This window comes from Sturnus vulgaris, chromosome 15, assembly GCF_052056855.1.
Source record: "Sturnus vulgaris isolate bStuVul1 chromosome 15, bStuVul1.hap1, whole genome shotgun sequence".
NCBI lineage: Eukaryota > Metazoa > Chordata > Aves > Passeriformes > Sturnidae > Sturnus > Sturnus vulgaris.
The window spans coordinates 17892362-17916929 of record NC_142257.1 but is presented as its reverse complement, the minus strand read 5'-3'; the positions used below and the strand labels follow the sequence as shown (position 1 = coordinate 17916929).

General features: G+C 46.5%; 2 protein-coding genes and 1 long non-coding RNA gene across 3 annotated transcripts in view; 1 reads left to right on the top strand and 2 right to left on the bottom strand.

Moving 5' to 3' along the window:
- Positions 1 to 194: 194 nt before the first annotated feature.
- Positions 195 to 3212, bottom strand: LOC106863972 (protocadherin beta-16-like). Its single transcript, XM_014893564.2, has one exon. It carries the CDS (start codon positions 3105 to 3107, stop codon positions 657 to 659), a length of 2451 nt encoding a protein of 816 aa, XP_014749050.2. The 5' UTR covers positions 3108 to 3212; the 3' UTR covers positions 195 to 656.
- Positions 3213 to 3915: 703 nt separating this feature from the next.
- Positions 3916 to 10965, bottom strand: LOC106863971 (protocadherin beta-15-like). Its single transcript, XM_014893563.2, has 2 exons — positions 6201 to 10965; positions 3916 to 4858 (listed from the first exon to the last, which is right to left on the bottom strand). The coding sequence occupies exons 1-2, from the start codon at positions 8631 to 8633 to the stop codon at positions 4739 to 4741; spliced, it is 2553 nt and encodes an 850-aa protein (XP_014749049.2). The 5' UTR covers positions 8634 to 10965; the 3' UTR covers positions 3916 to 4738.
- A 5293-nt stretch (positions 10966 to 16258) lies between these two features.
- Positions 16259 to 24568, top strand: part of LOC148222016 (uncharacterized) — a 36219-nt gene continuing 27909 nt past the window's right edge. The window contains exons 1-2 of the long non-coding RNA XR_015807038.1: positions 16259 to 16726; positions 23181 to 23302. This is a non-coding gene — a long non-coding RNA (uncharacterized LOC148222016). The remainder of the gene's footprint in view (positions 16727 to 23180; positions 23303 to 24568) is intronic.

Here is a 24568-nt window from a genome sequence, read left to right as displayed (position 1 = left end):
TGCCTGGGTTGTGCTGGCCTGATTTTTGCTGGGCTGGGCTGGGTTTAGCTGGGCTGGACTGCTCCGGGCTCGGCCGCCTCCGCTGCCGCAGCCGCTCGGCGCCGCCTTGGCCGACGGCACCACCCAGCGGTGCGCGCTGGGACTGCACCCGCCGCAGGCCGCAGGCCGCAGCCCGCGCTGCCGCTCGTCCCGGCCCACGGACCCGCGCACACAGGCGGGGGCTCCTGTGACAGGACTCAGTCACATCCTTTGGCAAAAGAAATGCTAGGGACGATAGGTGGTGGCCATGGTGTAGTCCTGGCACAGCAGCATCGCCTGCAGCTGCTCCGCGTCCGTCCTCTCCCATTGCTGAGTCAATCCCGCGCTCTTGGGTTCTCTCCTCTGCGATAGGCGAGTCGGGGCTCTTCGAGAAACGCGGTGGCACGAATGTCAGGATGTATTTCGCACGGCAGCGTGAGGTAGAGGCTGAACTCGGAGGGCTGAGGCGCTTTCCCTGGCAGGAGAAACAAGCCAGGAGCCTACGCAGGGAGAGTACCCCTAAAGCAGCAGGGAATGGCACTACAGCTACTTGGGAATCTCATCTGAGGACGGGGAAAGGAAGTGCATCCCAGTACGATTAAGGCATGGACATGCATGCCTGCTGGCCAGTCTTGCGTCTAAAAGTGAGGAGTGGCTGTGCTCCCCACCTGGGCTTCCTTATCGCAGGCCGGCTGCGGGTAGCGTAGCGGCTCCTCGTCCTTGTCCAGCCCCTCCTCAGCATTGCTATGAGGGCTTGGCAAGATTGGCCTCACGAACTGGAATTCACTCCTGCCTGAACCGCTGGTCAGACACATTTCGTAGCGGTAAGCTGGCGACAGAGTGCCCGTGCTGCCCACGCCGTTGCTGGCGAATTCTCCATCGGCATAGCAGATGGGAGAGGGAGGAGGAAGTTCTGCCCGGACGCGAGCTTTGCAGAGCGTGCTCGCTGTCAAGACGAGGACGGATAAGAGGAAAAGGGACGAGACGCAGCACAGGGAGGCGATGAGGTAAGTCGTGAGCATTTCCTCGTCGGTCACCTGCGGCTGCTGTCCGCTTGCAGGATCGTGGCCAAGCTGATGGAAGGCATCGGAGAAATCGTCCACCAGTGCCACGGCGAGGGTGGCAGTGGCAGAGCGCGGCGGCTGCCCGCGGTCTCGCACCAGCACGATGAGCCTCTGCCGGGCCGCGTCCCTCTCTGTCACTGCCCGCGCCGTGCGCACCTCGCCGCTGTGCAGCCCCACGCGGAACAGCCCCGGCTCCGTGGCTTTGGCCAGCTCGTATGACAGCCACGCGTTCTGCCCCGAGTCGGCGTCCACCGCCACCACCTTGGCCACCAGGTATCCGGAGGGTGCCCAGCGCGGTACCAGCTCTCCGGCCGCGCTGCTGTCGGCGGGCGGGTGCAGCAGCACGGGCGCGTTATCGTTCTCGTCCCGCACGACCACGCGTAGCACGGCCTGGGCGCTGAGCGGCGGGGAGCCGCCGTCGGCTGCGCGCACTGTCACCTCCAAAGCAGCGACCTTCTCGTAGTCCAGTGGGCGCAAACTCCGGACGATTCCACTCTCTGCGTCCACGGACACGAATGATGCCGCGGCGAGGGAGCCTGTAGGTGGCGGCACTAGCGCGTACCTCACTCGGGCGTTTTCTCCCGCGTCAGGGTCCGTGGCACTGAGGCGGCCCAGGATCCTCCCTGCAGGCTCGTTTTCGCTCATCACCATGGTGTAAATGGGCTGGGTGAAGGTGGGTGCATTGTCGTTCACATCCAAGAGCCGCACGAGCAGGGTCTTGGATGTTGAGAGGGCGGGGGTGCCCTCGTCGCGAGCTCGCACCGTCACGTTGTATTCCTCCACCTGCTCCCGGTCCAGCGTCTCTGATGTCACCAGCGCGTACGAGTCGGCTGCCAGCAACGTGATCCTGAAGGGTTGCTCCCCTGTCAGCTCGCAGGTCGTCCTGCCATTGTCCCCCGAGTCCCGGTCCCGCACGTTGAAGAGGGCCACCACGGTGTTGGGCGGGGCGGCTTCGGAGAGGGTGCTGGTGAGCGAGGTGATGATCACCTCGGGGTCATTATCGTTCACGTCCTTCACCTGCACCTCCACCTTGCAATGCGTGGAGAGGCCCCCTCCATCTGTGGCTTGGACGTCTATCTCATAGGTCTTTGTTTCTTCATAATCCAAAGGCTTTTTCAGTCGAATCTGGCCTGTCTCTGGGTTTATTTTAAATGTCTCTAAATTTTCCTCTGAATTTTGAACTATGGAATATGCTATTTCCCCATTCGTCCCTGCGTCTAAATCGCTAGCAGACACTACCACCACTATGGTATCCTGGGAGCTATTTTCCTTTATAGAGACTTTATACAGAGTCTGGGTAAATACCGGGATGTTGTCGTTTATATCCAGGACGACCACGCGGATTAAAGCTGTGCCAGACCGCGGTGGAGTTCCACCATCCACAGCCGTGATGCTAAAAGCAACTTCTGCCTGCTGCTCCCGGTCCAGGGCTCGATCCAACACCAGTTCTGCATACCTCCTACTGTCACTCCGCCTCCGCGTGTAGACAAGGAAATACTCGTTTGAGCCGATACTATAATGCTGAAGACTATTGTTGCCCACGTCTGGATCGTGAGCGCTTTCCAACAAAAACCGAGACCCCGGCACTGTCGACTCCGGCATCTTTAAAATTATCTCTTTATTTAGGAACACAGGAGCGTGATCATTTATGTCGGTGAGTCTTACCTCGGCTCGGAAGGACTGCAGTGGGCTCTCCAGCAGCACCTCAAAACGCACCAAGCAGGGCTCGCTCTGTCCACACAGCTCCTCCCGGTCCATTTGCTCCCTCACCACCAAATCCCCGGTGTGCTGGTTCAGCTGTAAATACTGCTTTTCTCCTTCAGGAACGACTCGAGCCTGACGAACCAATAATTCCTCACCGGTTAACCCCAAATCCTTAGCGATATTCGCCACAAAAGAGCCTCTCTCCGCCTCTTCGGGCACGGAGTACCGAGCGGTTTCTGCTCTCATCCCCGAGACGCAGAGGACAAGGATCAGAGCCACCGCTCGCTCCGGGAGCGGTTCCTCGCTCTTCCTCAGCTTCATTCCCTTCCAGAGACCCGATCTCCTCTCCTGTAAGCTGGATGGAGCTGCCGATACAGCCTGCCGACCCCCGAACGGAGCAGCCCGGGATGGTGCAGCCCCGCCCGCCCGAATCTCGGGGGCGGCAGAACTGGGAGCTGCGCGGAGCTTCCGCGGTCAGCAGCGGCACCAGGCGGCCGCTCTGTAGAAGGATTCGCAGATTTCCCAGCCCAAAGCCTGGAAAGCAGAGATTAACCCCTCGATTTCTCTTTACCGAGGTCAAAGCATAGAGATTTAACGGTCCATACAACCGTATTCAAAGTATGGCCACCGGCTGAATGAGCAATGCCTCTTCAGTTGGTCTTCTGCTTCAAAATGGAATTTATTTAAAGCTGAATTGTTCCTTTCGTTTTGGTACCCCCTCCCTTCCCCCCAGTGTGAACGCTTTGAATAAATTATTTCCAGATGTTCAGCTAAAACAGCTGTGTATAGTTCCAGGGCCCCAGCCATCAGGTGAGGTGATTTTTTAAGCACTGCAGCTAGAGTCATCCTCGGAATGGACCGAGATTGTCCCCGCAGTTCACGACCTCTCCTGCCGGGAGCCTTTGGGAATGGGCTGGAGGCAGCACCTCTGACCTCAGCTCCACTCAGATAAAACCCCCTCCGCCTTGCTCCGACTCCTGAGACCGTCCTATTTCCCAGGTCGTTCTGATTTCCTCTGCATAAATTCCACTCCAGATGCACGGATTTATTCCCGAAATCCTGCTCTTGGGTTGGGTATTTCCTCGGCGATGACTGTGGCAAGTGATCTCGAGACAGCACACTCACCCCAGGGAGTTCCAAGTAGATTTTATTGTTTTCTGTCATCACTCATTTAACCCTTTAAAATGGTTCAAGGACAGGAATTATCACATTACTTTATAGATTAATACTGACTGACGAAAGAAAGAGAAAATAGCTTATTGACACCCTATATTCTACTGTGTCCTAAGTTAATTGTAAATGGTTTTGTCTATTTTACTGAAAAACCACAAACAATACTTTTAATTATCTTAATTTTTAAAAATCGTGAAATGATAATTTCAACTTAATGGAAAAAACGAAAGGAAGGAAGAAAGAATACATTGCTCAAAGCCCACTCTTTACAATTAGGAGAGCCTGTAAAATCCTGGTCAAATATGCCAAATATGCCAATGCCAGCAGTTCAAAATAAGCTTCTGCTTATTTTTAAAAAAATTCCTTTCCAAGCACCACTTAATTCTGCATAATATCTATTTCTCCTGGTATTGAATACACGACAGAAAATTAAGATATTATTACAAAGCTCTCTCCATAAAAAGAAACAAACAAAGCACAAAAGGAAACCCCCCAGAGAAGGCGGTGTAACAAGAAGTCAAAGATCTGATGCCAGTTTTCAGTATTTCTCAAAGTATGTAGAAGCAGTAGCACTCTCACGATCAGATATTATTATGTAATCAACATGCAGCACGGTTCTCCTCATCATCACAATTACAAAATTCCTACATGAATAAAGTACTGCTCAAGGGGAAAGTGCTTTCAGAGAGAAGGCCTCATCTCTCTCATTCTCTTTTAGGAAGGTGTTTGGTTTCTTTGTTCACTTTTCCCTGTGGGGACAAACTTGTCTTTTTCTTCACTTATTGATGGGCGAGCCAAGGGTTTTGCTCAGAGCTGACATTTAGCTCCAGCTCCCTGTTTGCAGGGCAAACTGCATCTGCAGCTCTAGGCCCCACATCTTCAGAGAGGGGAGCACTGCCCTGCAAAGAAAGAGAGAGTGGTTGTCATTTGGTGTGGAAGGAAAGCAGAAGTCACCGAGAAGTTTAGAGGATATTTTACACCACTGCCTGTGTCACACCACTCCTCTCTACCAAGAGCCAAAGACAAGGCAAGACTTGATGGGGTCTCTAACCCGAATAGAGAACACCTAAAGTCAGAAATTATCCTCCAAAAAGGTACTATATGTGTCTGAATAAAACTTCTATAAGTTTTGAGTAATTCAAAATTACAAGAGCCTCAAGCAGAAACCACTTTCTCACAAACTGTAAATGTGGTTTAAAGTTGTTATATCAAGAACGGTCCTTTTCTTCCCTGAGGCTACTGTGATTCTGAAAACCCATTGAGTCCAAGTCATGAGTGTTAATGAAACACGAAAATATTAACTGACCCTGATGATATTTGTATTTCTTCAATCTCTTCTATGTTCATCATCCAGTCTACTGTCAAGTGCTAGATAGATCCTTTAAAAACTCTCCATGGACTCCCCTTAGAATCCCATATTAAGAGGTGGCTGACTCTGATAACCACACTTTTCCGGTGAACACTATCCATGCGAGTCACAAAAATATGAGGGAATTTAATGGCAGAGGTTCCCAGCTCCGTAGCCTCCAGCAGCTTGTGAGACAGCTTGAGTTCAGCGCTGCCACCACCCTGGTGAAGGGCACCAGCTCCCAACAGCAGTGCAGGGGACATCGTTAGTGACACCCCTTTGCACAGTTGTCCCCACAGTCCCATCTGACTCTGGACAGGCCACTGTATTCCCATATTGCAACCTCCGGGAGGACGTATCTCTAGGAATAGTGCAATTCCTGCTCCAGGTCCCTACGGGCTCCACAGTGCGTGGGCAGGACCCACAATGGGGACACATCTCTACCCGTGCTTTTCACTTTCTCATGGCCCAACTCCTTTCCTTTGAAGTGACATCAAAGTCTTGATCTAACACGAATACTCAGCATAGATACGGGTGCATCTGCCCAAAGAGGTGGTGGCTGCCCCATCCCTGGAAATATCTAAGATCAGGTTGGATGAGCAACCTGATCTAGTTGAAGGTATCTGTGAGCACTGCATGAGGGTTTGGACTTAAGAGCTTTTAAAGGTCCATTCCAACCCAAAATTTTCTATCCTGTGCTGCAGAGAGGCGTGGTAAGTGAGCATTTGTGGAGCAGCTGAGCCCTGCAGCGGCTCTGAGACTGCCCCTACTATCTCCTCCCACCCCAAGGACTCCTCCACTAGCAGTTCTGCAGCTTCCACAGTCCTTGCTGCCCGGGCATGCCACATTTCCCCCCTGCCCTCCCGGTCGCCTCAGCCCTGTCATTCCCTCACCTGTGCAGTCCAGCCACCTTCGCCCCCGAGGGTGGCTGCGTCCTGTGAGCACACCGAGATCCGCTGCTCGCCGGTACCGGGGGGCAGCCCGGCGGGGAAGCAGGGGAAGAGGGGCCTGAGGAAGCGGAACTCGCTGTTGACGGTGCCGGCGGCGAAGCAGACATCGTACACGTAGCTGCGGGGCAGGGAGCCCGCGTTGCTCTCCGTGGCACTCGTCGGGAACGTGGGCAAAGTCTCCGTCTCGTTCCGCCTGGCCCGCCGCACCTTCACTACCACGACGGCCACCGCGGTGGCGAGGAACAGCGCCGACACGCACACGAGGGAGGCGATCAGGTAAAGAGTGAGCTGCTCGTCGGGCTCGGCAGCCGGTACCTCCTCGCTCACCCGTAAATGGGCTTCGGAGAAGCCGTCCACCAGTGCCACGGCGAGGGTGGCAGTGGCAGAGCGCGGCGGCTGCCCGCGGTCCCGAACCAGCACGATGAGCCTCTGCCGGGCCGCGTCCCTCTCTGTCACTGCCCGCGCCGTGCGCACCTCGCCGCTGTGCAGCCCCACGCGGAACAGCCCCGGCTCCGTGGCTTTGGCCAGCTCGTACGACAGCCACGCGTTCTGCCCCGAGTCGGCGTCCACCGCCACCACCTTGGCCACCAGGTATCCGGAGGGTGCCCAGCGCGGTACCAGCTCTCCGGCCGCGCTGCTGTCGGCGGGCGGGTGCAGCAGGACGGGCGCGTTATCGTTCTCGTCCCGCACGACCACGCGTAGCACGGCCTGGGCGCTGAGCGGCGGGGAGCCGCCGTCGGCTGCGCGCACTGTCACCTCCAAGGCGCTCACCTTCTCGTAGTCCAGCGGGCGGAGGATATAAACATCCCCGTTTTCAGCGTTGACTGATATTTCGGGCTGCTCTTTGCCCTCCTGCCGCACCAGTGCGTAGTTCACACGGGCATTTTTTCCTGTGTCGGCGTCCGTGGCACTGACGCCGCCAATCCGGAGCATGGGGCTGTTGTTCTCCGTGACAGACATGGTGTAGACCTCCTGGGTGAACTCCGGGGGGTTGTCGTTCACATCCGATATCTGCACGAAGATGCTTTCCTGAGAGCTCAGGCGCTTCGTGCCCCAGTCCGTGGCTGTGATGGTGATGTTATACTCCGCCGTCCTCTCCCTGTCCAGAGCCGCGCTTGTTCTCAGTTCGTAGTAATTATCAAAAGTGGGGGTGAGACTGAACGGCAGGTCCCCGTCGATGGAACACTCCGTCCTGCCGTTGTCGCCAGAGTCCCGGTCCCGTACGCTGAACAGAGCCACCACCGTGCGCGGCGGGGCGTCCTCGGGAATGGAGGCGGTGAGGGAGGTGAGCGCTATCTCCGGGGCGTTGTCATTCACGTCCAGGACCTCCACCTGCACTTTGCAACGCGCAGATTGACCCCCGCCGTCCGTAGCTTTCACCACCATTTTGTGGGATTTTGCTTCCTCAAAATCCAGCTTGCCCGCGACTCGTATTTCACCGGTGGTCGGGTTCAGCTGGAAGAGCTGCCGGGATCGCTCCGATGCCGTAAAGGCATAACTCACTTCCCCGTTGGACCCTTCATCGGGATCCGCGGCAGAAACTCTGACCACCAGCTGCTCCAGCGGGCTGTTCTCAGCCAGGCGCACCTCGTAGGTCTCCCTTTCGAAGACCGGGATGTTGTCATTGGCATCCAGTACCACGATGCGGATCTGAGCCGTCCCCGACCTGGGTGGTGACCCCCCGTCGGTGGCGGTCAGAAGTAAATTCAACTCTCCCTGCTCTTCACGATCGAGCTGGCGCTGTAGGACAAGTTCCAGGTATTTTACTCCATCTTTCGCTGTTCCGATAGCGAGGGAGAAATGAGGATTGGGCCCGAGACTGTAGTTCTGCAAACCATTAATGCCCACGTCCTTGTCCTGGGCGCTCTCCAGGGGGAAACGGGACCCAGGAGATGCTGTTTCTAGAATTTTTAAAACCATCTCCTTCTCTGGGAACACGGGCGAGTTGTCGTTTACGTCACGAATTTCCACCTCCCCTCGGATAAGCTGCAATGGATTCTCAAAGAATATCTTAAAGACGAGCGTGCAGGTATCGCTCTGCGGACAGATCTCCTCTCGGTCCAGCGATTCCTTTGCTGTCAGGACACCGGTGTTCTGATTGAGTCGGAAAAGCTGCTCGTTCCCCTCGGACACAACGCGGGCCTTGCGAGCTGCAAGCTGGCTCAGAGGAACCCCCAGGTCCTTTGCAATATTGGCGACAAAGGAATCCCTCTCCATTTCCTCCGGCAGAGAGTAGCGGAGGGTTTCAGCCCCGCTCTGACACACGCAAATACACAGAATAAACAGAATCACTCGCCTCTTTGTGTCTCCGCTCCGTCTCCCACACGCCATCACTCTCCAAAAAACCCATCCACCGTCCTCGGCGGCTCCCAGCATTTTTCAATAGAGTCCGAAGCAGAGCGCTGTTGGCCAGCAAACCTGGGGTGAAGGAATCTGGAAGCCCCCGAGTGCTCCGAGCGCTTTGCGAGCAGCTCAGCTCGCAAGGATTTTTGTCTCCCTGTGTCTGCAAACCCAGGGCGGACCGAGGAAGGCGCCGGTCCGCGGCCGACATCCCCACCCAGCGTCGGAAGGGGGAACATTCCCTCTCAATCGGGAATGCTGCTTCGGGATTTGCTGCTTAAATCCGCGCTGTTTGTGCCAAAGAGAAGAAGAAAGGTGCGGTGTAAATGCTCTCCTCTCTCGCAAGTGGGATCCCTGCCCGCCTGCAGAGCGCTGCTCTGGGTGTCACATCCCAACTCTCAACCACGGGCTCTTCATACACAACTTTTGAATCGCGTTGTGTAGACGTGGCAAGATTCACTGCCACAGGAGAGTTTTTTTCTTCTCTTCTTCACTTATTAGTCAGCACAAGGCGATTAGCAAGTGTGGCGAGTGAGAGAAGCTCCTGAAAATGAGAGCTGGTGCCAGAGAGCTGACAAGGAATTGTCCCTAAGTAAACGTTTCCCCACAGCTCGCCATCACAGCAGGATGAGAATGTTGCTCTGGGCCACATCACACATCATCCTAATGCTGTTTTTTTCTTAGTGGATATCACACCTCGCCCGACTTTTACGCTTTTCTACGTGGAAAAGATGTTAAACTTGAAGTCCTGTATCTGCCTAAGGATATATGGCCAACAGCCAGTTAATACAAAAGGCAAGGAAACAAACAGGCAGCTCCTAAGTTAAACTCCTCGATAAACAAACTCTAATGAGGAGCTAACGGAGGTAATAGCAAAGATAAGGCTCTCATCACACTAATTGATGGGCCTTTAAAAGAATCATTGAAATGCAGACTCCAGAGGTTCAACAAGAAGCTGTAAAAGATAAAGGAAAAGAAAAAAAGTCCTGAAGATTCTCACGGATTATCAGAAAAAGTGTCATGGAAGGGAATTAATTGATTACGAAGTGTTTGAGGGGGGGGCTCCAAGAATTTGCAAGGCTAATTATGAGATGATTAGAGACAGGATTAAACTCGCGAAGAGGGAGATATCTACAGCACACCTGGAACAACCGTGGGAAAACGGAGGAGCAAGGGGATATCGAGGGAGTCTGAGCACAGGCGGGTACTGTGAGGCAGGATTCGTGCCGGAAACCGGATAAAAAACCTCAGGGTCAGGCAGGCATGGCTGGCCCCGAAGACAGATTTATATACCTTGGCTGCTTCTGCGAGGAATCCACTGAGGATGTGCACAGCTCCCTGCGAGCCCAGCCCAACCTTTCTCTAAGAGAATTTAAAAATAAAGGAGAAAACAAAATAGTGCTTGCATTATTTACCTGTGGTTCGAGCATTTAAAATTCATATTTTACTATAAAAGAAACTACGCTTAAAAAAAAGATTATAAAGTACCATAACTCTCTTGATTTTGGTACATTTTCTTTAATTTCCTAGGTGTTTTCCCCTTATTTTTGTTTGCTAAAAGGAGCGACGCTGTCAAACAATACTCAAGAGGTCAAGTCCTAGAAATTCTCTGCTGTCTTCATTTGTTTTAAAGGAAAAACTTCGTGACCGTATAAATAGGAGAAAGTAACAACTAGGGTTGACTTTAGGATTCCCGGAAACTTTAGCTGCTAAAAAATCTTGCACGAACGAAGTCATTTTCGGAGATTTTCTCTTATGGCCGCTTGGCTTGGAAGCGTGATGAGATCTAGACCATTAGAATACATCAGAGGGCAGCTCCTCCTTTCTTTCCTTCCAGGGACATCCCTCGAGCTGCCATCATTAACACGAACAGAGAAAACAAACCTGCTGGGAAAGTGCTTCTCTCCTTTCTTTGGTCACACAAAAATAACTGTAACACCTGTAATCCACTTGCTTTGTGCCCTTTATTCAGCTCTCGGCACCTTCGAGGGTTAAATGTGTATTTCCTCCTACTTATCCTAATTTTTGGCATCACTGCTCAGCAGGGAGGAAGACACAGGCTGAGAAGAGCTTCCACATCTTACCCTGAGGGCAGGAGCCCAATTGTTGCTGCTCCCATCATTTCAGAAAGGAAATCGTGTCCTTCAGCTTCTGCTGCAGAGGAGTGAAAGAAGAACAGTGATCCTTAACGGAGCTCTTGGCTGTAACAATATCTTTGCTTATCAGAAGATGCTGCTCTTCCACCGACGTTTATATTCTTTCAGATTTCAGAGAAATGATAAAGAGGGTCACTTACCGTGCACCACTGGAGAGCTAATGCTGGTGTTTTCCTTTGGGTCACAACAGTGAAGTGGATGGATATTAATTCAAATAAAAGAAGTCTGAATACTGCCAGATGGAGGCACTCTGTATTTTAGGACAAACGAAGGAACTATACCCATCATAAGAAAGATTTGCATAAATGTGCCAGAGAATTCCTTTCCAGAGAATTCAATCTCCTTGGGCATACAGTGATATTGCAGGCAGTGATATTGCAGTGATATTCCTCATCTTCTCTTTTACTGGTATCTTTATCCTAAGAAGAACAAAAAAATCAGTTCTCCTCACTTAGTTACTTAAAACTTGTGCCAGAAAAGCATTACAGCAACATCTCCTGCTCAGTTCCTGGTGTGGCTCCGTGTTTCAGCACACAGCAGTGCTAAAAGAAAATTCTGCCCACACTTCTGAAGCCTGAGCAATTCCATTTTCCAAAATCCTTCTTGGTCTTTCATCTGGGAATTCCGATCTGCTGAATGAAATCTCAGCGGTCCCATGCCCGGTTTTGTGGTGCCCTCGGATAAAGGTTTCTTCTCCATCCCTGGAGGCACTGTCCGCTCCCCTCCAGCTCACCCTGAGGATGGGATGGCTTGGGAGGAGACTGTGGAGCAGAAGAACAGATAATTCCCAGAGCCTCAGCGTTTTCCATGCCTGAGTGCAAAGACGGACCAACACTCTCGACCTCTCCTTCTCAGACTGCTCCCGGGATGGATTTCTTTTTTTATTTCTATAACAATCAGGCAGCGCCCAGAATTCCCAGCTCTCCTGCTGAACTGGTGGCCGGAGCTCTCAGCTGGATGCAAACGTGAGGAAAACTGGGAGAATCATTCCTAACCTTGTGGCTCTCGGTTATGCTGTAAATTCCACAGGCATCCGTTCCGAGGCTCATTTTCCGAGAGGTAAAGCAGCCTCCTCCCTCTGTCTGCGCTCAGCACAGTGCGTGCTTTCCCCGTCCGCTGGTAAAAGCAAACATTTCTTTCTCCCGGTAGTAACTCGGTGCTTACCAACCAACCGACTCTGAGCCACCCCAGACGTGCGGTGAGATCCTCCCAAATCCCGCAGGGACGGCCATGGGAGGCCGTCTCCATCCTCCACGCTCTCCCTGTGCTCTGGGTTTTCCCAGGCACGTCTCGATGCGGCGATTCCCAGCGCATCCTTTGGAAAGGCTTTAAACCAGAGCGTGTTCCGGACAACCGGGGCGTTCCTGCGGGGCTCTCAGGCGGTGCCAGCATCGGGCTGGTGCTCACTGGTGTCCCCCCGCCCCTCCCCAGCAATGAGCGCCCAGCGCTGGCCGAGAGCGCCACTGGGCGGCCAGCGCAGGAACTGCACAGGGTCTGCCCCGAGCTTCGGCAGGAATCTCCTCTCTCACCTTCAGGCTACTGCAAGGATAAATTCTGAAATATATTTCCCACCTGGCACATAAATGCGCTGCCTTAGTATCTGTTGAGACAGTTTTTTTGGCGTTAATCATCCAGGCGAACGTGAAACGTCCAACACAAACCTTCCGTCAAGTGTGCTTAACAAAGGCAGCAAACGTGGCAAACATCGTGCTCTCGTGTGCTTTATAATTCATTATAATTTATAATTGCATGAAATGTAATCTCATGTGCTGTGCTCTACATTTTCCAGAAGTCAGGAAATAAAGGCTGTTAGTGGGAGGCTGAGTTTGAAATACTTTCTATTTCAGGAGGTCTCCAACTGTTGGATGAGCACTCCTAAAGTATTCCACAGTCAAGAACCAATTCAATATTAACAGCAGCACGAACCTCTGCTCCTCCTTGGGTAAGCTGCAATAGATTTCCAATGAATATCTTAAAGATGAGCCTGCAGGTATTGCTGTGTGGACAGATCTCCCCTTGGACCAGTGACTCCTTTAAAGTCAGAACTTCAGTGTTTTGATTGAGGCAGAAATGCTGCTGCTCCTCAGACACAATGGAGAACATATTTCTTCCTAGGTAGCAGTATTTCCTTTCTAATGACACCAGCTCATGAGTCCATCTGCTCTAAAACCTCCCTGTGAACCTTCCAACTTCAAAGAATAAAGGAAAACTCCCTGCTTCAAAAGTCTGAGTTCATATGTATTTTTAGACACATTCTGCCTTCTCCAGTCTCCAAAGGCAATTCTGCACAGAGGATACCAGCCAGACTATCTGAGAGCTGGTTTACATTAGATCTTAGCAAGAAATTATTTTCTGGGATGGTGGTGAGGCCCTGAGGTTGCCCAGAGCATCTGTGGCTGCCCCTGGATGTCTGGAAGTGTCCAAGGCCAGGTTGGACAGGGCTTGGAGCAACCTGGGATAGTGGAAGTGTCCCTGACATGGGAAGAAGTTGGAACAAGATGATCTTGAAGTCCTTTCCAATCCAAACCATTCTGTGATTCTGTGTGTGCTTAGATCTTTTCCATCCTTCAAAGGCAACAAATTCTCCTCTCTCTCCTCTCTATCCATGACAATCTCAGTACTTCTCATTTGGAAATAAATCCTCTCAGCTGCAACACTTTGCTTTGCACGAATGCCTTTTGAAGGCAAGTAAGTGTTTTCATCTTTGTAAACTTTGTGATTGGTGGGATCCAATTTTTCCACATTCAATTTCACTCTTAGGTCAAATATGCGAAAACTTTCTTCATAAATCCCTAAACCCACTCAGATTTTTTATGTTCCAAGGTCTCAAATGGCCAAGGAATAATATTTCAATTTCTAGAAGTTGTGGGGCAAGTATCATCTACTGAGGTTTTTTCCCCCACGTTCTTCTGTTGCATTTATTTATGACTCCTTCTCCAGTTTCCTTCAGTTGGCTCAGAGGAGAGAGATTCAAATGGAAACTCAAATGTTCAACAATGAAGCAGCACAAGGTTGTCAGGTAATTCAAGTTCAGTAAGCCTTGGCTTTCTGTGTGTTTTTCATGAAGCAACAGAGAACAGGATGATTTTCTCAGCGAAGTTTGGAAAGCCTTGAAAAAGACATTTCAGGGATGGAAGTGCCACACAGGCATTTCATTAACAAGAACAAGAATTTTCAGGCTTGTGAAGAAATATTTCTATGATTGGCTACCCGAAGATAGGAATTGAAAGTGTTTGAAGTTGAACAATTGAGCATTATAATAAGAAAATAAGAACTAGGCTGAATATATGCTGTCCTGAGAAGAGAAATAGCACATTTTGTCTTAAAGGAAGGAAGGGATATGGGAAGAGGTTGGCTTTGGACAGGCAAATTTTGGAAATCTGTCTGGTCATCTGAGCAAGGAAACAGGGATTTAGCTGAGAAGCAAATTTGAAAGTGAGGGGAGAGCAGAAGGAGGGGACAGCAGTGGTTAGTGCAGGGAAAGATGGACCAAGAGAGGACAAACATAAAGCTGTTTGGTTGACAAAGATGACCAAGCAGGGTAAGGACAAACAAACACATGTAGGATCCATCCTGAGAACAGCTTAGGAGGGGCTGGTTGATGTGACACCTGTAAGAATCACAGTAGGCATTAAAGGGAAACTGGGGTCCAATCCACCAGGGTGAAAAGGGTACAGGGAATTCTGTGGAGAAGCAGGAAGGGCAGCAAATGCAGTTTGAAGTCAAAGCAGGTGCATGGATCAGAAAGGAGCCAAAATGGACAAAGAAGGAAGAAACAAAAGAGTTAAGTAGGAATAAAGTGCATTTATGATCCTTCAAGCTTGCACTGGTCTTTCTCCAGTTCTCAGTCTCTGGCTTAAGACTTAGATTTCCCCATTTCTACCTTTCTTCCTCAGAATTCCTTGCTTTCCCATGGGAGAGCAAAAAGATTATCAGAAGGTAGCAGCAAACCAGAAGGAACCCTTCTATCTCAGCCAGAGTAACAAGAAGTGTCCAGTACCCAACTTTCCATCTCCTGATGCCAAGTTTGGCTCTTCTGCAGGCCAGGTTCTGAATCCTGTAACCCTTGGGTGGCATGAACATATTGAGATCAGCTCTGAAAAATTTTGGCCTGGTGCTACCTAAAGTGAAGGTCAGTGGAGAAGGGGTTCAAGCACAGCCTGGTCACTGCCTGGAAGGAAAACACAAGTTCTGAACTGAGGTTTTCAAAGGAGACAGAGACCAAGGGAGTTATGATTGCTCACCAACATGAGTGGATCCCTCAGGCTATGGACCCCTCAATCCATGTCCAGGGCTTCTGAAGACACAGTGGCCACTTCAGCAGTTAAATAAGTGGCCAACATTATTTCTAAACCAAATCCAGCTATGTGGGAAGAGCTGTGTAACCCCAGAATAAGGGAAATCTGGCTTATGTTTTGTTGAAATAAATCAGCTGAGACCTCATTTTCTTCATGTGGGAAAAGCCCATTCTTTATTCACATAATGCATTTTTATCTGTTTTTACAGACCTCGTGTTTGAATCCAATTGGGTATTAGTTTTCCTACTACTTCATTTGTTGGTCACAAGGTGATTTTGTGTGTACATGCTAAGGTTCAAGTGTTTACATTTTTATTTTGTGGATTCTCTTGGGACAAACTGTATTTTTTACACAAGTACACTTGTTTTACACCCAGAAATAAGTTGTTATGTTAACAAACCTTTCATACCAAGATTGTTTTCATGTGGGAACTTACAAACTGCACTTAGAAGTGACAGGCTAACTTTAATTTAGCCTGATTTTATGAGGCTTTTCTTTTATAATTTCTTTACTTGTCTACAATAATTCTTTATTGAAACAGCAGAGGTGTCTTTTTTTGGGAGGATACTTGTGGAAGCAAAGGGGTTTGGGGCCCTCTGTTTAACTTCTTTTGTCCTCAGCTTTTGCACTTTCTCCCACTTGATTCCAGTACCAGCTGCAAGCCAGGCATCCTCTGGGATGGCCCTTGGACCTCTGACACAAAACTAAACCACCCCCAGAATACAGAGTTACCACTGAACTACCTGGGTCGTTGTTTACACAAAGCAGTTTAGATTCTTGTACCCTTGTATCTTGTCTTTTCTTTTATTTTTGATACTTTTGTATTTTGACAAAACTGGGCAGCGAAAAGCTGTCTTTATGTTGGATGATCCTTTGATATGCTCAGTGCTTTTGACCAACAGTATGCAGATATTCTGAAATTAAAGAGACTTACAGAAAACTCTTCAGAAAAGAAACCATCCATTCTGTAGGCAGAAATCCAGAAAGAGTTTATTCACTGTTTAAGCAACAGACAGGTACTCATATCTGTATCACATTTTCTAAAGGAGGGAACACACTGGCAGAGAAAACTGAAAACCAGTTTCAAGACAGATGCACAAACACCATTCCTAGTGAAAATATATAAAGTAAACGGGTACAAACCCAGCACATTTAGCAGGTACCACTGAAGTGCATGACAGCTAATTTATTTTCCAAAGAGTTTATATCTGGATAGGTGAAGCACAATCCTGATGTCCTGATACTCCTACTGCCAGGTTCATACATTTGGGAGCGGGGGAAAAAAATACTTTTATATTAAAACTCCTGGATTGCATTAATGATGGGGAGGGGTAATAGAAAACAGTCCGTAGTTCCTGTATACCTGTCATATATAAAACTATTACCCACTTTTTTTGGTCGGTCTTGACCAGATGAGACTCGGACACTCCTTGGGATCACTTAAATGCTGTTTATTGACCAGCAGCAAGTCCAGCTTGCCCGGGGAGAGGCAGAGGCTGCGGGCTGGATTCCGGCCGCTGCAATTCCCACATTTTCCCACCAGATAGCAGCAGCCACAAAGGAAAAAACCCAGCGGAAAATCTGCAAGTCACGGGAAGGAGCCGGACCGGGAACACCCGGGCTCGGCAGCATCGCGGGGCCGCTTGGGAAGGGATAAAACCCCGGAGAGAGGCAGGTTTCTTTATTATCATCTATCTATCTATCTATCTATCTATCTATCTATCTATCTATCTATCTATCTATCTATCTATCTATCTATCGAATCTTTATAGATCTGCCTATCCATGCATCCATCCATTCATCCATTTGTTTATCTGCCTACCCATCCATTCATCTGTTGTCCACCCATCCATCAGCATCCCTGTCCACAGGATCTGGGTTCTGTGGTGCTGCTCGCTGTCCGGGGGGAAGGAGCACGCACTCACATCCAGGGAAATAATTGCAGCTCGAGGAATTCAGACTCAAAACAAGAGGCTGGGGAGAAGGGGGAGATGTGGGGTCATGAGTGAAGCACTGGGATTGAGGGGGGGGATCCAGAATGCCGGACTGAGCGGGGTTTGGGGAGGGGATATAGGTCATGGAGCAACCACCGGGATCGGTTTATCCCTTGGGGTTTCTGCCCTTGCCACCGAACAAAAACGAAATTGCAGCAGTATCGAGCAGTGTGCTGGTTTCTCCCAGCACTGGGGCTGCAGGGCAAGTGAGGACAGCAGCCAGCTTAAACCCTGCGAATCTGGGATTGGTGTAGGACACACCAGCAGCTAAATAATCTCCTAACTTGCTTCCCTGTCAAGCCAGAGTCTCTAATGCAGAAAGTACTTGTACCATTTAAAACATGCTTAAAGAATTGTGTCCATATTCATTATCACAAGCTTATCTTCTGTTTTAATGTTTACAGAATACAGAGAGAGGGGTCAGAGGCACCTCTGCAGAGAGGCAGTTGTCAGGAATACATATATAGAATATTTCTCATCACTCAGTTTAAAGTAAAATTCCCAGGTTTGTCCATGACTGATTTAGTGATTTAAAATACACTTTGAGAAATAAGCATATCCTGCACTACTGTAAATCTCCCATTTATACCTTAAGGATTTAAGCAAAATAGCTTGTCTCCTTTTCTCTTCTAAAAGTGATACCTAAAGAAGGCATCACCTCTGGATATCTGATGGTAGGAGCTTCAGCACAGGACTGGAGAAATTCTTACCCTTCCACTCAAAACATGCATTACACTCATTAGCAAGTGGCAGTTAACAACTGAATAAATGTCTCTTTTCTTCCTCATTGTTTTCTTTCATTTACCTCATTCTATTAATGCATGTAGTAATCAAGGTAGATAAAGAAAGAAATACTCAAAAATAGCACCTCCAAATCCAGTACAAAATCATAAATGATTCTGAGAGAGGTTAAGAATTACTATGGGCTTCCTGAGTGAATAAATCCCTTAAACTGAACTTTTTAATCCCGAACTCAAGTGAGTATTCTTTGGAATATATGGGAAAAAAAAAAAGCTCTGTGCCCAATACACAAACATCTGCCATTGTGAGGGGAAAACTGTGGTACTGAATACAGAGTCAGGAACAGACAAATGTTCACTCCAGTGCTGTTCAGTAGATGGAGTATGAGTTATTCACATTAAAATGCTGAACTGAGTGGCTCCCACTTCCCACTAAATGCACATAAAAAAACACCAGAGAATCCATTTGGCAAAACCTTTAAGGTGAACAAAATAAACCAGTGTATTTGCCTTGTACACAATCTTTATTTATTTATGCATGTGGCTCACAAGTAAAACATCAGAAAAATCACGACAGATGTTGAATTGCAAAGATAATTGAGGTCCAGCATCATCAGACACAGCAAAATTTTTCTTAGAAGCACTCTTATCTAAAGGTGAACTACAACAGCAACAACAACAACAAAAGCAAATATGATAATACTGTTTTCATTTCTGTAGTATTCAGAATAATGGCTCAGATGCTCAGCAGCTTTGGAACAGTGGGACACAGCTGACTGAAAACACACCTTGCACAAGGAAATATCCACACTGCTCCAGGGTGTTGCAAGGGAAAAAATCAGTGAGGCCTGGTACCAACAATAAAAGGTGGATTAAAGAAACAGCTCTAATGTGATAAGACTGATAATCTTCTTTAATTTCGAGCCAACAACAACAAAAAAAATAGGCTTGTTTGGAGTTGATGGGAGAAGAAATCCTGAGAGATAATAACACAAATCTAGTAATACTCACAGCCTCTGTTCAACAATTCTGATTTACACTGCCTTTAAGAACAGATAAATATTTCAGGAAAGAGATAGCATCTTCTGAACCACTCTGCTGCTTTCTGCTCTTCCACAGAAGCCATCCATCTGTTGTCAGCTCGGTAATTTGAAATCTGCTTGTAACATTAGCACAATGCACGTGCTGTGTATGGCACATGGGAGCAGCCACCACAATGCTGAACATAAATTTTTGTCAGGGATCTGTGACCCCATCACAGAGGTCAAGAGCAGGAAGTACAATCCACTTAAAGAATTCCTGAATGGAAGATGCATCACGTAATGCAGTCCTCTGCATGTGTTGCAGGATATTTATAAGGCTTCTAAAGCTTTGCAGAGAGCTTTGTTTTGTACTAAGATTATGATTAAGAGTTGTAATGAAGTGTTGTCCAGCAGAGAGAGCACATTATCAATGCCAGGCAGATAACAGATAACAGCCAATGGGTCCTCAAGACAAATAAGAAGGAAATGCAAATTATCATCAGAAATGTTTTTTCAAAGGTGAATCAATCAAACCCCTAAAGCTTCCTCTGCAAATAAACTCTTCTGAGCTGACAGCAAATGGTTAAATCAGAAAACCTTTGCCTGACTGCCCAAAAATAGCACCTAACAAAAGCAAACCCCAAGCTGGTGTAACTACAAATCCCCCTGAATACACAAATTTAAAAGACTCTATAAGAATGATCAAATGTTTTTCTTTCAAAAGCCAAAGCACTGCTCTAACAAAAGGTCCTCATGCATCATTTGACGTTTCACATCAAATTAGAGGGAGGGAGAGATGAGAAGAATTCCTTCCTATTGGACAGACATTCGCACTTACCTCTGAAACAAAAATGTGTGAGATTCTACAGAGTAAGATCACTTGGAAAGGGATTCTCCTGTCAGTTAGTGACACGGTGAGAGACACTGAGGACATTTCAGAGGGCTGCAGGCGCTGGTTTCTTGCCCATGGGAATAAATTCCTAAGTCAATTCTGAAGCTTTATAAATTAACATTGCAAAATTCCCTATATGTACGTACATACTCTAATTACACATTCTCTAATCACAGCAGAATTTATACAAATATATATGCATAAGATTGTTCTTGTTTTGTTCAGAGAAACTGGAAATCGATTTTTTTTTTTAGTGAGGGGTAAATTTCCTAAATTCTTAGAACCCTTTAATTTCTTAGGGCTTAAAAATAAACAAAAATTACATAAACTTTCTTGTTACTTGTGTTATCTGAATGAATAGAAAAGTTAAGACAAGAATAAATTATTTTTAAAAATAATATAGAATCATGTCAGTTTAAACACTATAATTTGGTGGTTGAGCCCAAAATGTTCATCATCCTTTGGAAAAATATGCATGAAAATAATAAGAAAGCCATGCTGGCAAAGACCACATATTTCAGAGGAAAAGCACTTCATATTGTGGGCTCTTCCCCTTTCTGCTCCATGAGATGTTTATCTATAATTTTGAATTATTCAGGAGGTGGCTGTGTCTGTGCTGAGATCACCCTGACCTTGCCTTGTCCTGCCAGTGCCTTGGAGATTTCCTGGCTCTTGTCATGGATCTCCATAATCCCTACTCAGAGATCCAGCAATAAATTTACCATTGCTCTGCTCCTGCCTTTCTACAAGAGCTGGAAAATCTTCTTTTCCAACAATTATGGAATTGCATCATCAGAATCAGATTTCTGGAGCAGATTCTGCATAGAAAACTCCCAGTCCTCTGTGGATGTTCCAGCCACTGTTGTGTGTGGTACAGACTGTCAGCCACTAGACAAATAATAATAATTAAACAGATCAGATTCATTTATCTGTGTATTTATTTATTATTTAGCTATTTGTTTAGTTATTATCTGGATGCCCCCCTCTTTGAAAATGTTAAGGCCAGGTTGGATGGAGCTCTGAGTTCTGGTGGAAGGTGTCCCTGTGTGGCAGGAGGCTGGGACGAGATGATCTTGAAGGTCCCTTCAAACCCAGGCCATTCTGTGATTCCCAAAACACAACTATTGGACTTGAACACAAAAGCAAAAGTCACAACCAAGTGTCACAAGCGAGGGGATAGAAATCCGTCAGGAAGCAGAAGCAAACAGGCCAACCCCCAATTCCTTCTGTATTCTTATTTATTGCTTTGTTGTAGATATTCCTCTCATTGTGTGGCAACAGCTTAAACTCATCACAAGCCTAATGAGGAGAGTGCAGCTTAATGGAAAGCAGATTATGTCAAAGGGATTTGATATCTTTCTCTGACAAGATTACAAAGAGGAATCATAATGGAGACTGTATTGCTGATATAATATAATCAGACTTTTTTAGACTTCCGGCTTTGTGCCTCTAACATTCAGATAAAAAACTTAAAAACAGGAGCACCATGAAAAATCAGAATGGCACACACTAAATCAAATTGAATTTGTCAAGTTGATAGTCTCAATGCAATTAATGTGAATGCACCAAATAATTGCAATGAGACTTGTCCTATAAATACTGCTCTATTGTATACATACAATCTTCTTTTACAATGATACAGACACATAATGATAGTGTAAACATACATTTGTTCCTGGAAAGTTTTCAGTTACATAAACATTGAGACGTGATAATCAAGAAAGCCCCGTGAGCAGATCACAGAGCTGTGAAATATTTGGATGGCACACCAAGATACTTTAAATAATATAAATCCCAGTGTTATTCCTACAGGAACAAAAAAAATCATATGTAGAGACCTGGCCCTGGACAGACTGGAAATTTCTGTAGGCAAACTCTTGAACACCACTGGGATGGATGACAAAATATTTGATAACAGAAAAGCACTGAAGAGAAAAAGAGAATTTCTTTGTAGCTATTTTGACTCAGCTTCCACATGTGCCCTTCAAAACTGTCACTGGTTCACAGAGGAACAGTCAGAGCAATAACTGGTCTGGAGAACAGGACAAAAACTTAAGGAACTACAACGAGAACTTACAGGTGGTTTGGTCAGAATCTAATGAATAGAAATTTATTAGATGGCTCTTTAACCCAGCAAGGGCATCTGACACATCCCTGTCATTATCCAGCAGTTTGAAGAAATGAAAACAGGGAATAAACCATGATTTATAACTCCTAAAGGACATGGCCAAGGCCTGTGCTGTGTTACCTCTCATCTGATACCTTTAAATCAATAGGTGAGGTCTCTCTAAAGGTGGTTCACATTCTGTCAGGAGTCAGGGTCTTGTTACAGGGAGAAATGTGTGTGAATATGCACAGAGCAGATTGGATGATCACAAAATATATCCTGTACCTGTGAAATAGAAACACTGCACCTAACATGTTCCAGGTCAAATATGGCTCTTGTATTCAGCCTCTCCATGTTTGATTCTCGAACTCCAGATAATTGTTAGCTTTCAAAAATCATCTAATCTATTGATTAACACTCAGAGTGCCCAGAAAATACGTTTTTAATAGAATGAATCAAATTCAGCTTTTACTCTGCTTGGATCCTCTAGTAGTGATAGAGAACTGGAGATTTTCTCACAAGTTACTGGAACAGCAGAGTTAAGAGAAAGTTCAGATTTTCATACCTTTGGATACACACAGAAATCCCTTTCCTTCTGCTCAAGACATATGTGAGCATCAGATGCTGCTTCCTGTGAGTCCATTTCCCACAGGATTCTTTCAAATGACAGACTGATCTCTGTGTTATCCCTCAGGGACTGCACACACGTGTATTAAGTAGAATAAGCTGGTGTGGCTTTCTTTTTATTTTGTTTTCTATACATCTATTTCTATACAATTATTCTATACATTTATTTTTTACTTATCAATTCTAATTATCTTCTGAAATGTAGATATAAATACAGCTGGTCCTTCAGCTATTGGTTCTGCTCTTTATTTTCTCCTTTGAGATCTGCAGAGCCAGTTCTGCTCTGCCTTTCCAGTATCACAAATATGAACTGAAGTGTTAATGAAGATGCATCTGCAGTGCCAGATGTTGGCCTCAGCAATGGCTGTACCCAGCTCCTGGCCTCTCTGCCATTGTATATTCTGAAATTATGATCTTTAAGAAGATGAAAATGGATGGGATGTGTTATATATTATCTTCCTCTGGCACCTGTCCATCACACAGTGCAAAGAATCTGACTTTAACCAGAAACGGTGTTTCCTGATGAGAGAAAACATATTTCTTGCTTCTATTAGGAGCATGATTGATCTGTGTTCAGACAATAAACAAGGGATTCTTAAACCCTGTATTTACAGCCTGGAAGAATCCATCTTCCAAACCCTCTACTGTGAAAGCTCCTCTGGTTCTGAAAAGGCAAGAGTACAACACAGTGTAGTGTTACAGCACGGCCTGATAGAATCGAATAACTTAAATTAATTTTATTTGCAGCTGAAACGTTCCAGAAGGTGTTCAAGAGCAGGCAATGAAGGATGTGAAGCTGGAAAAGAGAATATTCCAGGCAGTAACTCTGTTTGAGAAATCCCCAGAGTGGTTCACAAGGAGAATGTGAGGTAAAACCAGCACCCCTGGGGAAATTCTTCCTTCATAAAGCTTTTGAAGTCACATTTATCGAGCTAAAAGGCACTTTGAGATAACTCAGAATGGGGAAATATCTCACTAAAGATATACACACTTCAAATGCTGTTAGTTATTACTTGGAATTTCAGCTCTACCTCCAAATTCTGTGTTTGTACCTACCTAGGTCTATAAGGCATGAGCTCCAGAATGTGATTTTTGGGTAAATTCTTCTTCCATAACATAACTACCTCTGCAAATAATTAGTGTTTTTCCTAGTCTAAAGGAAACACAAATTATGAAGCTGTTTTTCAGTGCCATAAAACATTAATATAATTGTTACTTATAGTTAAGGCAACACAATTATTTCTTGTGCCAGCTCTGTAAACATTGATTTTGGGAAACATTTTTGATTATCTCTGAAATAATACATTAAAATAACATAATATAATAATATAATATAATTGTATTATCTACTTATCTTGGAAATATCCTGAAAAGCAGCATCTCCTCTGGGCTGTCACAATGGTTTTAGCTGGTGTAATCCAAAGTAAAAGGCAATGTACTCTACAAGTCACTTGTGTACTTTGGCAATTTTTCCCCATCACTGCTTCTTTTTTTTTTATATATTTCTTTAAGCCATCTACTCTAAATTAAAAATACAAGGAGTTCAAATACACCCCTGCATCTCTGTACTCTGCTACAATGATTTTCCAGAAAGCTTCCTATTTTCTAAACAGCACTCATGAAGCTTTTGTTATATTTTTAATTAACTCCAGCTCCCAGGTCCATGTGTAATTCCAGCTGATTTGTATTCTCTCTGTTTCTATAATATCCGGATGGCCACATCACACAGGAGAGCTCAAATGCAACATGTTCATAAACTAAGCCAGACCAAAGAAATATTATCGACTGATGAAAGTCTTGAAGGAAATTAAATGTGAGGCAAGAGAGTTTAAAATGCACAGCTTAGGGAGAAAGAGATGAGAAAGTGAGATATAAGTCTGCAAAAATCAAAAGTGTGCCAACACTTTTGCAAGAAGCAGCAGAGGCACAGGGGTACAGAACTAAGCTTGTGCACGGAGTGACTTAGAGGAAAATGTAAACTGAATGCTAAGGAGCTGCTGGGCTTTATTTACATATAGATCCCTGCAAGTCCAAACACAATCTCCATATAAAAGCACATTCTAAAATTGATTATAGCTTTTTTTTTTTTTTTTTTTTTTTTTTTTTGTGAATATTCTGGAGTGAAATAAAGACCA

Coding starts and splice junctions, on each gene's coding strand:
- LOC106863972 (XM_014893564.2), bottom strand. CDS start 3,107: ATGAAGCTGAGGAAGAGCGAGGAACCGCTCCCGGAGCGAGCGGTGGCT.
- LOC106863971 (XM_014893563.2), bottom strand. CDS start 8,633: ATGCTGGGAGCCGCCGAGGACGGTGGATGGGTTTTTTGGAGAGTGATG. Junction 4,859..6,200: donor AAGGTGGCTGGACTGCACAG/GTGAGGGAATGA, acceptor CTTTCTTTGCAG/GGCAGTGCTCCCCTCTCTGA.